Genomic DNA, 17,494 nt, shown 5'->3' on the forward strand with positions numbered 1-17,494 from the left:
CATATTTAGCACATCCACTATCACAGTTATAAGAATGGCGAAAGTAGACGGAGAGGGTGTGAAGAAAGTGAAAGAATAAAGCTATGTTAGTGAGACAAACAGTGACAGCAAACAGCATTGTTGGCAGTGGTGGGGGAAACGTTTTCTCATATACTAATGGTACAGTGGAAATCCAGTAGGCATTTGGCCTTTTGTTAATTTTTTTTCTCATTACCAATGATTGAACCTAGCCACATGCATGCTAAGCTAGTGATGTACCACTGAGCTACATCCCCAGTCTTTTATTTTATTTTGAGACAGGATCTAGCTAATTTGCCCAGGCTGGCCTAGAACTTGTGATCCTCCTGCCTCAGCCTCCCGAGTACCTGGGATTATATGCAGCTTGGTTATATCCTAAATTTTAAAGCCAGCATATTGCTGGACAGTTAAATGCATTTTCTACCACTGTATTTCAAAAATACTTAAGCCAATACCCAACAATATCTCTACATCATGACATTCACTGTATTATTTGAATTGTTCAGTAAACTCTGTAAGCTTTATGTTCCACAAAGGCAAGAGATTAATCTGCTTTGTTCATCACAATATATCCAGCTCCTTGAGCAATGCAAAGCACAGAGGGGGTGTTCAATAAGATTTGCTGCGTGAATAAATAAATGATAAGAGCTCTGAGAGCTGGTTTATCCCTGGATCTCCGAGGATGTTTAGTAAGCGAAGAGCAAACTTTTCATCTGGACCGGTTTACTTGAGTTCACTGGTCATGCTGTACCCTCAGGTATTATCAGCTGTCCAATACATGTTGCTGATCATCACAGCAAATGGCAGCGGGATTTGAATACTCAGTATAAACTAGTAACAAAACAAACGCGCTACTGCTCTTGAAGCCAGTGTCATGCCCATATTAGTGGAAAAGGATTCTGGCTTTGCTGAGTAACCACAGGTAGGCCAGATGTTTTTTTCTTCAATTTAGCTAATTTTACTGGAAAAAAAAAATCTGTCATTACTATACTTTATGTTTATTTTGGTTTGGCAAATATAGAAGACCTAATTTTCAGAGTAATAATTTGAGGCTCTGAAACGTCCAAGAGTAAAATATCCATTTTTGTCACAGGGCTCTGCAAGTTATATAACTTGACCTTATGTGATAAATAGCTTTTCAGTGATGGAGGAAATCATGAAAGAAAAATACTGGTCATACTGAGGTTGTGATAAAATATGACCTTTCAAAAGCCCAAAATAACATTGCATCATAAAGACACATGAGGGCACTCTAATCAACTAGCAAGGAGAAACACAGAGAAGAGGGAAATCACGTTGACATTTTAACAATCATATTGCATCAAGGACTGGTAAAAATCTGAAAGCTTATAATTCACTGCAAGAGATTTTCTGTTCTTGATCCAAGTTCTAGAAACCAAAAGGATTGTACAGTTCTATAAACTGGAGAGAAAGAATCCAACATTCTCAGACCCAGGTGATGACTAACCACACCCCTTTCTAATGATTTATTAAACGGACCTCAGGGCAGGATTTGCCCTGTCCAGGCAAAGATCTTCCACATAATCTACAACTGCAATTGATGTTCTACTTGTCCTCCACTGGGAGTAGTCCATGAATTCATTTCTTTGCTCCATTTGTTTTCCCAGGAGTAATGGGGAGGTAAAAATTTGCACCAGCAAAAATGCAACAGCATGGCAAGAATGAGCACCCATGATTGAACAATGTATTTCATGGCCTTCTCAAGTTTTTAAATTTGTACATACAACTACAGCATAAAATTTCCTCTATCAAATCAATAAATGCAGTATAATACAGACTTAAATGACTTTCTTTCAGACCTTTAACAAGCGAGTAACAATAGCTCTGAAAAGAGCCTTGGACACTGAGGCAATCAGTCTCATTCACAAAGGATTATCATTAATCTTCAAGTTACATTGAAATTTGTGCTTTAGCAAAACTATAAATAATTCCATTGTCATAGATCTTTGGGGTCAGATGTAATACTTAAAATGGAAAGCAATGAAACTTTGAACACCAAGGGTATACTGCGGTTGTATAATGAATCTTTGTTGACTTTCCATCTTTGGAACTCTCTAGGAGGTACACATGCTGCTTTCTTGAGCTTCTTACTATCTTGTTCACTTTAATCTTACGTTTGAATGACCAGATATCTGGCCATAATGTTTCAAACTCAGTTACTGCCAGTGTACTTAGTATTTTTTGTACTGTGATCTTTTGAACTCTATAGCTTCTTTCCTAAACTGAACTGGCCATCAGGGTGTACCCAGCCTACATGCACACCCAGCTATGATCTAAAGTGTACTAATTTTGAAGAGATATCTCCAATTTTCTTGTTCTAAAATGATTTTAACTGAAAATATCAAATGAACTTTCTTGCCTGAATAATGTCAAATAAACCTGCCTGAGCTAGGAATTTAGCTCAGTGGTTATGCTGCCTGCCTCGAAAGGGCAAGGACCTGAGTTTGATCCCCAGTGACCACCCCCTCACAAAAAAAGATGTTCTAAACCTGCCTGAATACTGCATATTATACTATAGAAAGTCACTAAAAACCATTTGAGTTGGTAGTAAGAAGGAGATAATCAAATATTTCATTTGACAGTCATTGTCTTTGTATGAGTGTGTGAAAAGCCACTGAGAAAGTGATGTGCAAAGGTAGAGAACTATAAATGGTGTCATGGAAGCTAAATCTGGACAGCATAAAAATGTCTAATTTAGCCAGGCATAGTGGTGCATGACTGCAATCCTGGCACTCAGGGTGCTGAGGCCAGCCTAAGCTACATGGTGAGTTCAAGGCCAGCCTGAACAGTAAGACTGTGTTTCAAAAAGCAAAACAAAAATAAATAAATAAAGTCTGATTTTGTTCAACTGGTGTGCTCTGACAGGGGCCTCCTTGATTATCAAGTTTCCAAACTTTGATTTTGCTTTTTTACCAGTGACACTTTCTTGGGGCCAATAACCCTTTTAAAGATCTTAACTGAACCAAACACAAATTTAAAACTAATCTGAAAATAGCTTTGATTGCTCACTCCGGCAATACATATATAGAAAGTGGAACGAGGCAGAGAAGATTGGCATGGCCCCGTGCAAGGATTACACGCAAATCTGTGAGGTTCCATAAAATGTGTGTTCCATATTCTTGTGATCATTATGTATATCTAAAATGTACCAATAAACAATTTTAAAAAATACCTTTGAATACCATTTCTCAGTATGCATTCTACCATCATTTCTTGAAGATGCCCTAACACTGTGCCAGGCCCTGCAGTATGCTAGAGTCCCTGCCATCACTAAGCAACAGACTCCTATCAGGGAGACTTGGGTTCAGATAGTGACTATCACTTTTCATCCGTGTAACTATTTAATCTATGAAACCACCCCAAAGAGTCCATTTTTTAATCTGTCAGATGGGAATACTTCTTTCGCTGTTGTTGGCTATTTGAAATAGGGTCTTTTGCTATGTAGGGTAAGCTGGACTTGAACTCACTATGCATCCCACACTGGCCTGAAAGTTGTGATCCTTCTCCCTCAGCCTCTGGGGTGCTGAGATTATAAAACTGTAACTATCAAGCCTGGCTACAAATGGAAATACTGTCATCTATACCAAAAGATTAAATAGGACACTGCCCAACAAGTGTCTAGCAAACTGCTTGGCACACAATGACTGCTCAATAATGGGTAGCAATAATTCTTTTGTTGTCATTGTTCATTTTGATTTTTTGTTTTTGAGACAGTCTTGTTATGTATTTTAGGCTGGCCCTGAACTCACTATGTAACCCAAGCTGCCCTTGAATTCATGGCCATCTTCCTGCCTCAGACTTCTGAGTGCTAGGATTACAGGTGTGTGCCACCAGGCCTGACTAAGTATTCTTTACTCAAGGTTATTGCTTATTGTAATCTTGTTTATTTCACTTTGTGATCTTTTCTCAACAAGGATTACCTTGACAATCCTTTGAAACTAGTTATTCAACTATTATTTAGGGAAGCCAACACATATGTGTCAGACTATAGGTGACATAAAGGGGACAAACACAAAACCCATTATGGGCCCTACAAACAGCAAGTGTGCCATGGAAGCATATAACAGGGGTATCCTAATTCAGAGAAACCTTGAAGAAGTGCTAAGCAGAGACCTGAAATATATGAATATGTTAGCCAGGGCCCCCTAAAAAAATATTAATGTGACAAATAATAGAACATATTCAGAGTTCCACAGACAAACAAGAACAGAGTAAGTTTCAAGGAATTGGATGGAAGTTGTCTGATAAATGACTGGAAGAGAAAGACAAAAGAGGGCTAAATGTGGGGTGGAGAGACAGTCAGCGTCATATTCTTCAGGACCAAGTCAATCCAGTTAAGAAGTGCAATTTCACCCTCAGGGCAAAAGAATCTACCATATGAGGGTTTCATAGAAGTCTGCAATGTAAAATAACTGCTGGTATTCAGAGTACACAGGGAGGTTGAGACGGTCTAGGGTGCATGCAGGAAGACCAGTTAGAAACTCTGGGTGAATTCCAAGTGACAAGTGAAAAGAACACGTATAAAGGCAGTTTTGGAGAAAACAGAAACATACCAATCTAAGAAGCTTTCATTAAGAGGTGAATCAAGGAGATCCGATCATTAAGTTGTGAGCAGGGAAAGATACTCAGAAAAGTCATAATCTCAAAAACAAGAATGTACTCAATAAATGTACATGTTTCATGATATATATATGTGTGTGTGTACGCGTGTGTGATCCTAGGGGATCAAACTCAGGGCCTTGTACATGCTGGGCATTCTTCCACTGAAACGCATTCCCAGAACCTATGATATAAAATTAAAAGTCTACCTTACATTCTTGTAGCAGTACGCAAAGGAAGCAGTATATATGTCCACTGACAGATGAACAGATAAAAACACATTTATACTTTAGGGAGTACTATTTTGCCATAAAGGAAAGAGATCAACTTGAGGCATTCACAGACAAATGGACACAACTTGAGAACATAATGTTAAGTATGTTAAGTGAAATAAGCTTAAATACTGCATGGTTTCTTCTACATGAGAAACTAAAAAAAAAAAAAAAAATCGCGTGTGTGTGTGTATGTATGTGCAAAATAGAAAATAGAAAGAAGTTGAAATAATTCTGCAAATGATCTATTCCATTGTTTTAAAAATATTTTAGTATCTATGCAAATGTTTCTAAACTATTAGTTTCTCTTAGTTCACTGAAGAGAAAGTTTTGTGCTTTAATCTGTTTCTTCTCTGTAGAGAGTCTTTTTGTGTATAATTTGTACTCTAACATTTTGGCCATTCTTTTAAGATTATGATACAATGTATTAACTGTTATTTTTTATTTTTTATTTTTTTTGGTGGTGGGGGAGGGACCTTGTGCTTATGAGGCAGGCAGCAGCACCACTGAGCTAAATCCCTGGCCCATTCTTGAATTATTTTGTTATAAAATTTTATTTTCTCATAGTGTCTCTTCCTTTTGCTGCTTTTTAACCTTTGAGCCAGATTCTACGCAGTTCTATACACAGACATGTTGATTCCCTATTGGAAATAGCACGCTTCTTTCTCTTTGTCTAACTCTATCTGTATGTTCCTTTAGCAGCTGAGCATCTAAAGTCCTTTAGTCACATCTTAAGGCCCAGACTGAACCACAAGGCCAGGATGTTTGCACAGGATACAAAAGTAATTCAGCAATTCCTGGTCTATGGAACATTAGCAGACTTTAGCCCACCCAAGCAGATGAATAAAAGCTTGCTGTTCCCTTTGTTATAGAAGCAGTCTGACCCCTCTTTTTTAATCAGCTGAAGCCTATGTGTTTGCAATAGTTGGCTTGTCTCCTTTCCAATCACAACTGATAATAATAAGAATTATGCATAACAGATCATCTATCTTTAAGTACCAAAGGATTTTCAGTATATAAGAAATGGTTTGGAGGTAAAGAATCAGGTAACATCAATAGAACATGTCCTTTTCCTCTCAGGCATCTTTTGATTGTTTTTCTTTTGTTTTGTTGAGAAGGGTCTTGCTAGGGTCCAGGCTGGCTTTGAACTCCGGATCCTCTTGCCTGAGCCTCTGGCATGTGTCACTATGCCCAACGCACATTGTGAATCTTAAAGGAAAAGGTAATTTTCTTTTTTCCCCTTCCACATTTTCACATCTCTAAATTAATTAAGCAGGATTTCATGAGCAAAGTATGTGTAAAGTAAGCCTTGGCTCTCTGATACCATCACAAGTGAGTGTTATAAAAAATGTCCCATGCTTCCCTACTTCCTTTAACTGGGCACACCAAACACTGAGGACATAGGGTCTGTGTTCAACTATTAAGGTGCCAAGTTCTTTTGACTCTATAAGCTGAACTCTTCATGGAAGATCCTATCTTTTGTTTGTATGTTTTGTTTTTATGCTGGAGATTGAATGCAGGGGCTCATGTATACAAAGCAAGCATTCTACTGCTGACCTACAACCTTAGGCCCCTACTTATCCTTAACAGTTCCACAGCTGCTTTTCAGGATGCTCTCCTTACTTCTCTAGCCATCCGTGGTCTCAGTTCCCAAAACCTCGAAATGTCTGTATTTCCCCATGAACACAGTCCATTCTAATTTTGGCTAGCTTTCATGTTTTACTTCCCTAGGTTGCCTGTTTCTTTGAGGTAAAGGCTGTAACCTTCAATTCTGCATTATGTTTAGCACACCGACCAGAGGGAAACTGATATTCTTAAAGTTTACTGACCTACATCCCTCCTGTTACAAATGGCTTAAAAGGAGTGTTTTGGAGTTGAATCTACTTTTAATACTTTCTCTGATTTCTCAGGAAACACCTAGTGATTATCAAGTGGGAAAATCATATTTAAATTATTATATGAATAGGAAAAAGAAAACAAATCTTTTATTTTTATATAACGCAGAAAATAAAGTTTGACACTAACTTGGCTGCAAGAACATGATTTTCAAAGGTTGAGAAACAGCATTTCACACCTGCATTTCTATTCTCCTAAGTATGTTATTAGTATTTCAATACAGCTGTATAAACTAAGTCGTTAACAACTACATGAACACTGGGAATAAAGTGGATCAAAACAAAGGTCTGAAAAACTGTCCTATAAGCCAAGCGTTGGAGTTTGGGATGCAAAGACTTTCTTTTCAAGGAATACAAGCACGTTCCATCCAGCCCTGTCTCATGTGGTCCTCAAAGAGCTAAAAAATGTAATGTTTTAACACTTTCCTCTCTGCCCATCCAAATCGTGGTGGGGTTTAAGACTCAAATCTTCCAAGACCACGTCCTGGTCACAAGTTTCTCTGAATTCTAAGGCTGTTGGGGTCTGTAGCAGGAAATTTGAACAAGTGACCATGTAATGCCCGTTGTTTTCAACTCTCGGTTGGGATCGAATACATTTTCTTAACAACTGCAGGGTAACTGGCTACTCAAGTGCTTACTGCATGGCAAGTTTTTTAACAGCCTATTATAACACTCACGTGGAAGCTGAGAAAAAAAACCAAGGTTAGTTCACAGAGCTTAACTTTAACTCGCAGGTGATAAAGATACGTCAGTCAACCTCACATCTGACTTTACAGACACGCCAAAGAGTGATTAAGATCTTCGGACAGCTGAGAGGGCTGTAGGGTGAGAGAGGGAAATCAAACGTCAACCATTAAAAAAAAAAAAAATCAGCTTTTCTCAGTCCACTTCACTATCCAGTCCCCCAGCTGTCAACCTATCTTTACGACAGTTTCCTGCCTCAGGTGGAAACAACGAAGTCCGAAAGAATATGGCATCATCTTTGCCCTCTGACCGAGCATCGAAGACTTACCAATTTCATGTTGGAGTTTTGGATGTTTAATATCAGTCTCACCACTTCTTTAGTCCTGGAAGCGTCTTCCGGTCTAATCGCCGCCGCCGGCTGCCGAGAGCATCGCGGGATTTGCAGTTTTTCTTCCTTGTGCCCCTTCCCGAGGCTTCACGGGATGTGTAGTTCTCCCCAGGCATCATGGGGATCGTGGTCATCTTTCCCTTCTCTCCCTTTCCCTTCTGAACGCCTCCTTCCGTCAACTCAAATTTATCTCCACCGCCAATTCAGCCTCCCTCTCCACCCCAGCGCATGATATCATGTCCCCATTATGGTCCTGAGACCCAGGGTATTCTGGGATATGTAGTCCCCGAGGCTCCGGCTCCCCCTTTACTCACCTCCCTGTGGAAGGCTGCTGGGCTGGTATTGCCGGGAGTTGTAGTTCTCCATGACCTCTAGACCCTGGCCCCAGAGCCTTTACTCAAGGGAGGCAGAAACTACAACTCCCAGGGATGCCCGGCTGCAGCAGGTGGGATCGGGGCTGTTGATATCAATATGGCGGTTGTCAGCCAGACAAAGACAGTCAGTCTGATGTGATTGAGACAAGGGAGGTTTTCAGGGGGAGACTGGGATATAGGGGCCTCCCCTCCCCCTTTCCTCTTCCTGCGCCGGCCTCAAGCCCTCCCCAGCCCCTCCCGTTGGGCGCCCCGCGCGGAAGATACCCCTCCCCCTCCCGCTTCCCTCCTCCCTACCTCAGCCCTTCGCATTGGGACGCTGGGGAGGGGGCTGTGCCGGGCGGAGAGAACTCAGCAAGGATTCTGAGGTGAGTCGAGAGATTTGAAGCCGGAGTGCCTCAAGTATGTTACTTCTTTCTCTTAAAGAAAAAAAAAAAAAATTGAGGGGTCTTGGGGAGAAAGTGAGAGTGGGAGCCAGGATGGGTCTCGAGCGGCCGCAGTGAGAGGAGGGAGGAAGCGGGGAGCTTCGCAGAGGGTCACCCCGAGGCGGGTTGTGGGGTGGGGCAGTTTGTGGGGGGCAGTAATGGAAAGGCGTCGGCTGTTCCCCAACTCTTTGAATTGGGTGGAAGGTTTGAATTCTGGAGGTGGGGGTCTCCTGCGTAGAGTTTGGGAAACTGCGAGGTGGTTTTGAGGTGTGTCGGTTTGTTTGGGGCGTACAACTGTTTTAAACTGTGTGACGCGTCCTCGGGTGCTGGGCTCGTCTAGGAGGAATGTGTGGAGATGGGAAGTTAGATAGCCACAGTCCTCGCTTTCCTGGGCCTGGAGGCGTGCGTGTGTCCTGGCGCTGGACGTTTGGGCTTGCGACGTGGTGCGGGGTATCTGGGCTCAGCAACTCGTCTGTGTCCCATTGCCCGCTCACTCTTCGCCACCCGCCTTCGTCTCCTCCCCTAGACCAATCTCCACCCCAAACTCCGGGCTGGAGGACTGTAGAGATGGTGTGATGTGGAGATGGATCTTTGCATCCCGAAGTCGGCAGATACATGGGAAAGGAAAAGTGTTTCTTAATATTTTATTCCGGAACCGTGTTTTGGTTACACGATTGGGGCTACTTTGAAAGGCGTCCTCCACCCACCTTCACCCCGAAACAGTAGGTAGAGGCATCTTGTTATCTTTGCGTTCAGTAGACGAATAATTACTTAAAATTCGGGGACTTAGGGTGGGGATCCGGAGTGCTGGATCGCATACATGCCTATGTCTTCTAAAGAGACTGAATGTTTTTGTGTCCTGAGATAGGGCGACTTATTTTTTTGTAGTAATAATTAAAAAAAAAACTATTGGAAATTATTAGCGGGGAGGGATGGGATGCGCCGAAAGGCGCTGCTTGTGTTTTTCTTCCACCCCACCCTGTTCTCACATTCGCCTGAAAGCTCCTATGGAAGAGTGAGGAAGCATTGGGTGAGTGAATTGAAGAATGCAGTTGGCAGTAAAGATAATACACTGTGTGAAGTTGAATAGTATAAAGTGATTGCTGTTTTTGTTTAGTCTGAAGCTTTAAAAAAAAATCTCACGTATCAGATAGGGTAGAGTGATGTGACTACTTCATTTCTCTAGAATCCTTCAAGTGTAGAAACCTTTGCCTTGTCTCTTCCGTATTTCCTCTTTTCCTTATTTCTTTCCTCCCTCCCTCTTCCTTCCTTGGCATATATTTTTCTTCCTGATGGATATAATACCTCCTGTGCCTTTTTTTTTTTTTTTTTTTTAGTTTGTACTAATATGGTTGTGCTTTTATGGTTTGACTCTAAAATACATCGAGTAAAAAAGACCTGTTTGTTTTTATTTTGCATTTATGCCACAGGTAATTATTGCATTAATCAGGTATGCAGTGCTTTGCATTAAACTTGTTAAAGTTGCACAAATAAATTGCTGGATCTAGCTGATATGTCTATAACTCTGGAAATTTGATTTTCTTTCAATTTTGAATTAGAGTTAGAGGGAAGAGGAGTGCAGCATCTCGTTTCTCACAGTCTTTAATATTTAATAACATTACACCGGGAAAATTTAAGATCCTGTATTTTGTACTTCCTTCAATTTGAAACGTAAGTTTGTCAATAACCTTTTTATGTGACACTTTTTAGTGTTGTAGACTTCTAAATGAAGGAATTGAATAATTTCTATTTATACTGTTGAGGATTTAATGTATTTATGTATATCATTGGGAATTTACCAATTCTTAAATCTGCTACTTATCATAAGGAATGTTTAGATTCTAGAGTAAAAACTAATTTTAGAGTAAAAAACTAAAAGTCATACAGATACACTGTATAATTTTATAGTAGGTTCTGAAACCTTTGATTTAAAATTTCTGTTGTTGGTCATTCACATAGAAAAGGGGACTATAAACACAAAATAGCATACATAGATTGACCTGAATAGAAAAACCATTGACGTATCTTTTAAATCCCAAGTTTAATATAAAGAATATGTTATTATAAAGCTGAGCCTTTAGTTGTTAGATTTAGGGATTTCTAGATTTACTTTTTTTAAGCTTACATCTTCAATCGAAACATTACTTTGCAAAAACTGGAGAAAAATCCTGTGTAACTACATAGTAGAGTGTTTTTGATTTTCGGAAACACACTTTGATGGTCGTTGAATTAAAAAAATGTTTAACAATTATCTTAGCTATAAAATGTTTGTTAAGAGTAGAAAAAATAGTGTTCACTTCACCCACCCTTTTTGCTTGTTTGTTTGTTTCCATCTATGGAAATGCAAAATATTTACTGGGAAAAATGTTCATTAAACTTTTTCTGGCTAGTAGTTGCATCAAAATCATTATAGGTATACCAAATACATTCATTACATTCATTGGGCTGATTCTGTTGCATTTGAAGCACTGAGGCATTAAAATGATGTAAAGCCTTTACTGCAGGTTAAAGCATAAAATACTCTCAGCATGTGGAAGTCATATGGCTTACGAAAATGTAGAGAACCAGGACATTGGTGCCAGTCCAGCTTTAAATTTCATCTCGTGACTGTAAAGACATTTATTTTAATGTGATTATTTCTAAAAATGTTGCATTTATTATGGGAAATTGAAAATCCAAACTGTTTTAAACCAATCTGTTGCTAGTTTTGTGTATAGTATATAGTGAACAATATTTGTCCTCACAAATGTGCATCAAGGAAAGGCATCTTTAGCTTACTGTTGAATAAATGCATTAGTGAGGCTTTATTTTCACTGCTGGGCAAATTTCAATCTTCCAGGCCAAATCCTTAAAGCATTAATACTAGAATCTTAATAACCCAATATTCATAAATTTTAAGATACATTGCAACAAATCTATCATTTCATTCTGGCAATGTTTGTGGCAAATGTTGATTGGAATTCTATTGCTTGTTTCAGTATATGTTGCATACATTAGGAATTTTCATCTCAGCTTGTTCTTTTTGAGTCTCCTATATGCTATATCAGTCCATCCCAGTTTTAATTTTTCAGACAGCTACCATGTTTCCTATAAAAGCATATTTGTTTTCAGTTCTTTACATTGCAGTTCTCATTTTTATTATTTTTATATGCAGTTCTTTAAATTTGAATTATTTCTCTTGGGAAGTATAAAATTATCTTAGAATGTTATTCTTCATAAGTGAAAGTTGGCATACTCTCAACTTTTTTAAAAACATGAACATTTATAGGTAAAAGTACTCAGTGAAAATATATTGGTTTTGTTTGTTTTCTGTACCTGCTTTATTTAGCTTTTTGGCTTCCAGAATCTCACTTTACTGTTCTTTGGTTGGTTTTTCTGTTAACTGCTGGCTCTTCTTTCTCAATTTTGCAGAACTTTATAAAAAAATTGTAGTGTGCCTTTATGTTTCTTTATATATTTACCAGACATGCAAAACATAAAAGCCAAGCTGAGACAAAATTGCAGGAGACTAAACATTGGCTTAAGCTGGGAACCAAGGAGTAACCACCAGCACATGCTGTCCAAAATTTAGGAGCTTGGAGATTTTCAGTATTATTATAAATCACTAATTTAACAGATTCTTCAACATACAGTGTGCCTTTATGTTTCTTTATATATTTACCAGACATGCAAAACATAAAAGCCAAGCTGAGACAAAATTGCAGGAGACTAAACATTGGCTTAAGCTGGGAACCAAGGAGTAACCACCAGCACATGCTGTCCAAAATTTAGGAGCTTGGAGATTTTCAGTATTATTATAAATCACTAATTTAACAGATTCTTCAACATACAGTACTTGTGGAATGAGAGTGATTGGTTTGAAATTTTTCTCAATATAAAGTAATGTGTGATGTAGATTCCTAGCTTCAGCTATCCTTTATATGGCCCTTACTAGACTTAGCGTCCATTATAGGCACAGAATAAAGATTTTCCCAAGTGATTATTTGGTGATACTTTTAGTTGGGCTGGAGGTGTAGTTCAGTGATAGAATGCTTGTATCCCTAGCATCACAAAAACAAAACAAATAAAACCAAAAAAACCACTATCACCACAACAAAAACTTTTAGTTAACATCTGTTTAAACATAACCCCATGCTTTAGATAACTTATTTTCCTTGTCCTTAGATGAAACAAGTTGGAAATTTACTATAACATTATCTTGAACACTTTCCAAGAGCATTCAGTTACTAGAAGGCCTTGGCTTTCACAATAGTTTTACCCTCACAGTGGTAATAAGCTGGAAGGTACACTGTTTTTCAAGCAATTGTTGTAATTTTTTTTTTTTTTTTTTTTTGTACCGGAGACTGAACTCAGAACCTTGCACTTATGAGGCAGGCGTGGTGCCACGGAGCTAAATCCTGGACCCCAGTTATAATTTTAATTCAGTATTTTACAGATCCTAGGTTATGAGCATGTGGAGTTGTCTGTTTTTAACATTTGTGAACAAAAGGAAAAAATATAACAATAGTTTGGTTTAGCTTTGATACAATTATTATTTTAAGTTTTGTTTTGACTTTTGAACGGATGGTCCCAGACTCTTCTTTTGATAAAATTATTCTACTCAAATGGAATTTAGTTTTTTTCTTACGCTTAGAGTGCTGATTATGATTAAATATTTACTAACTTCCACATATTGGATATATTCTCTAGTTTCTTTGTCCATCTTATGTCCAGTGATGGTCCACATAAGTGTGTATTGAAAACATTTACCAGAACTCAACCATATATACACATTAAATTGTGGAACTTGAAGATATATAGTGATTTTTTTTGTTTTTTTTATACTGACAGTTTTTAATATAAGGAAAGTCAAATGCTGTGGGTACTGCTGAAATGGGGATGACTTGATACTGAACCTATCTGCCTTAAAATTTGGTAAGGCAGTACAGTGGACCCTTGGGTTACGACTGACCTCATGCAAACAATTTCGGTTATGACCAGAATCTTAGTTTTAACTTAGGACCAAAGTTTTGAATTATGACCTGAATGCCATGGTTGTAAACAAAGACTCACAATGCCAGAAAAGTGCCTGTAAGTGTACATAAGCATCAGTCTGAGCCCAGATGTGTGATTTTGGTCAATGCTTTATATAATCACCACAATTAACTGCTATCAAATTGGCCCCAGGAAAGGTAGAAAAGAAGCTGAGGAAGGAAGGAAAGTAAAGAAAGCAATCACAATCAAAAAGGAGGAAATTGTGTAGTAATGAGAGTGGGTTTGTGAGACCAGTCTCACTGATTGACACAACATGTTGAAATCCACCATCTCAACAATCTTACAGAGAAAAGATTTGTATAAGGAATCTAGTGTTGCTAAAGGTGTTACTCAAATTAGTCATGATCAACAGTGTTAGACAAGGTATCCACACTATCAGTGTGGATAAATGAAAGAGATGGCAGGTTATATAGTGTATCTGAGACTATAATATTTGAAAAAGCAAGGGCTATAAATGCAGATATTGTAAAGGATAATCTGTCAACAAGTGAAAATAGTAAAACATTTTGTGCTAGTAAGGAGTGGTTTCACCGTTTTAAAGGGAGAGCTGGGATTCATAGCATGACTATGCATAGTGAAGTAGCCAGTGCTGATAAAAGGGCTGCTGAAAATTACATACTGTATACCACTTTGAAATGATGACACGGAAAAATGGCTTTTGCTGTCATCAAGTTTTCAACTGTGATGAAACTGGCCTTTTCTGGAGGAAAATGCTCAGTAGAACATAATTACCCAAGAAGAAAAGAAAATGCCAGGCTTCAAGCCTATGAAGGATAGGCTAACCTTATTGCTGTGAGCCAGTGCAAGTGGTGACCTCAAGATAAAGCCTCTCTAGATTTATCATTCTGAGACCCCCAGAGTGTTCAGAAAGCATAAAGTTGTGAAGAATAGGCTAGATGTGGAGATGTAACACAAAAGCGTTGGTAACAAGAGTACATTTTCTGGAGTGGATCAGGGAGGCTTTGTGTCATACTGTTAACAATTACCTAGAGAACCAAGATTTACCACTCAAGACTCTCCTCATCATGGACAGTGCTCCTTACCCATGAGGTTTGGAAGAAGAATTGGCTGAAGAATTTCCATTGCTCTAGGTAGAGTTCCTCCGACCTAATACATAGAGGAGTTGTAACTCCTCTACTGCAGCCTATGGACCAGCAGGTTATAGTTAACTTTAAGAAGCTATACACTAAGGAACTGTTTCCAAAGTGCTTCCAGATGGTTTCAGATACAGATTTAACCCTTACAGAGTTCTGGAAAGAACATTACAACAATCCTTTCCTTTGTGGGGTTAATTGAATAATCCTGGGTCAGTGTCTCTTGAAGCACAGATCTGCAAGAAAGTAGATATAAGAAAGTATGGCCTGAAATTATACGTAGGAGAGACTGCAGGCTGTGTAGGGGAGCCTAAGCCTCCTCTCTCATTCTTCCTTCCTTTCTTACCTTCTCTTTCTCTCTTTCTTTTTTCCTAAAAGTGTTTTGTGTATTACATTCAAGTAAATTACCTTTCCTCTTATATGTCTTCAGCTTTTTTTTGGTATTTACTACTTTACTCACTTATACTTTTGCATATCTTTGTCTTACCAGTTAAAACCTTCTTCTTAAATCCAGTTACATCTTTCTGTCTGAGGAGGCATTTCCCCAGCACTATGTTTTTCATTTTTACTTGTATGTCACATTTTAAATATTTGAAATTTCATTTAATGTCTGTGAATTGGATTCCTAATTGAAGTGTTAGGTTTAACGCTCCTATTGAGTTGCCCACTCTATTCTTTTCTCTTCTGCGTTTTTTTTCACCGTTAATGTATTAATGTTCAATCATCGAACCTGTATTATTATTTAAGATGTAGGCTTAGCCTTTAGTTTTGATAAGATCAGAAAGAAAATTCAACTGTGAGGCACAAACCTCAATTCTGCACATAGGTCATTCTTGCCCTAGTAATTTCTTTGATCCAGTACCTTCATTCTTAGACAGATTACTGAGTCAAGTTCCTGAAAAAATTTTTTTTTGCTGTAGAATGCTAGTACCAGTGACAATGGGTAGGAATGGTCAGAGTAGGTAAGTAGTGGTAAGGTAAAAGTTTTAGGTTCACTATCTTCTGAAGATAATCCCTTCCCCAAACCCTAGGGACTTAAAAAATTTGTAATTGTAAAGTTATTATATTGAAAAGGATCATTGCAGTAAAGAAGTTTATAAGGTATGGTGGTACATGCGTATAACTCCAACCCTCTAAGAGAGGCTGAGGCAAGAGGATCACAAGTTTGAGTTCAGCCTGGGCAACTTAGTAACTTGGTGAGATCCTGTCTCAGAGTTTAGAAAAAAAATGCTAGAGATGTAGCTCAGTGTAAAGGCCCTGAGTTCAATCCCAGTATGACCCCCCCCAACAAAGATTTTATAATAACAAGTGTAGTTATCCATTCCTTTTCCCAGAACACTAGGTGTTCTCATCCTTTTCTCATAAACCACCTGAAAATGAATGCCTAGAAACAATAATCATTTTATTATTCTCTTTTGGGGTTTTAGAGATTGAGGAGGGGCCCACTTGGGTGATTCTGATTCAGAATCTGTCATGCAGTGTCAGTCAGATAGTGCTGTGGCTACAGTTACATGAGCTAGCTCGCATGTGTGCTTGCATATTCTCAGATGGGGAGGATTCAGAGCTGAGGGAAAGGACAGCTGAATCTTCTTAGACATCTGTGTCTCTGTAGGATTTCTCCAGTACAGTGGCTGCAGGGTATCTGAACTTACCTTGTACTGTATCTGAGAACTCCAAAGGCACATGGCCCAGGAGATGAAGAAAGCCAGGTACCTTGCTTTCTGTGACATAGACTCAGAAACTTCGGGGTTACTTCCACAGCATTTTACTCCTGGATATGGTCATGGAGGCCTGTTCAGGTTCATTAGACAGACTCCTCCCCTTGATGGGGGTAGTGGCAAGGTTCCTGAAGAGTGTGTGTGATGGAAATATTGTAGCAATTATGGAAAATGGAATCTTTCATACCATAGGTAAATACAATTAATAGTTTTGTTTACCTTCAGGCTTTTTTTGGCATGAAAAAATCATATTCCCTAATGTTTTAATATATAGTGATTAGATCCAAGTCTTTCTGATTAATCCAAGTCCTTCAGGTTGAGTCCTTCTGATAGTGTCCACCCACACATAAAGACATGTCTTTTTTGTCAACATAATAAATGAATGAATCATTGCTTACATTAACTATTAACCTGCTAGGGACATTGAAACGTTCTAGCATTTATGTGTAGAAACGTCTTTTGACTGATGTTGAGTGTGTTGAATGGACCTGCAGTAAATATTGCTGTGAATGAGACTTAAGTGGGCAAGAGATAAAAAGCTTCCTCCTATGCTGTTCTTCCAACCATTTGGGAGCTGTTTCTTTTATCTTCTTTTTCACTTTTGCTGCTTCTTTCTGTCCTTGCTCTGACCTACTCAGAAATCCTGTGTTTCTGTCTTGGTCTCAGAAAAAGACAAAGAGCTGAGAATCATTGTATAGAAAATTACGCTATCATTTTGGCACTGCCAGTTGAAGGACTGTTTTTGTCTTCCTATTAAGGTTTGAGAAGCTATTAGAAATGACTTAATTTGAACTAGTAATGATTAATAAAATCAAAGTTGGTATAGTAAAAATCTCTAAGACCTGATTACTTAAATTGTTTTAATCAAAATATATAGATACTCATGGGCTCATCAGCTGATTCAGTGCTGTGGCTCCCACCTGGAATAATTTTACCCTCCAAAGGCATTCAGACATATTTGTTGGTCACTACCAG

At 38.6% G+C, this 17,494-nt stretch overlaps 2 protein-coding genes and 1 non-coding gene across 12 annotated transcripts in view; 2 read left to right on the forward strand and 1 right to left on the reverse strand.

Moving 5' to 3' along the window:
• Ints9 (integrator complex subunit 9) overlaps positions 1-8,307 on the reverse strand; it is a 103,701-nt gene extending 95,394 nt beyond the window's left edge. Inside the window, exons 1-2 of the mRNA XM_010623042.2 lie at positions 8,192-8,307; positions 7,818-7,907 (exon numbers count right to left, since the gene is read on the reverse strand). Coding sequence (XP_010621344.1) covers positions 7,818-7,826 — 9 coding nt within the window. The 5' untranslated portion in view covers positions 7,827-7,907; positions 8,192-8,307. The remainder of the gene's footprint in view (positions 1-7,817; positions 7,908-8,191) is intronic.
• Positions 3,040-3,146, forward strand: LOC117286824. Its single transcript, XR_004517924.1, has one exon. It is a non-coding gene; the product is annotated as a U6 spliceosomal RNA (small nuclear RNA).
• Positions 8,308-8,322: 15 nt separating the features above from the next.
• Hmbox1 (homeobox containing 1) overlaps positions 8,323-17,494 on the forward strand; it is a 153,642-nt gene continuing 144,470 nt past the window's right edge. For 6 of the 10 annotated variants that reach the window (XM_019207477.2, XM_010623051.3, XM_010623071.3 and 3 more), the window contains exon 1: positions 8,323-8,616. The gene's annotated coding sequence lies outside the window, so the exon portion shown is untranslated. Of the gene's footprint in view, positions 8,617-9,199; positions 9,396-10,232; positions 10,345-17,494 lie in introns of all 10 variants that reach the window. The other 4 variants (XM_010623076.3, XM_010623082.3, XM_019207473.2 and 1 more) reach the window with 2 other exon arrangements.

The sequence above is a fragment of the Fukomys damarensis genome, unplaced genomic scaffold (assembly GCF_012274545.1).
Source record: "Fukomys damarensis isolate Sample0158 unplaced genomic scaffold, DMR_v1.0_HiC HiC_scaffold_18, whole genome shotgun sequence".
Lineage (NCBI taxonomy): Eukaryota > Metazoa > Chordata > Mammalia > Rodentia > Bathyergidae > Fukomys > Fukomys damarensis.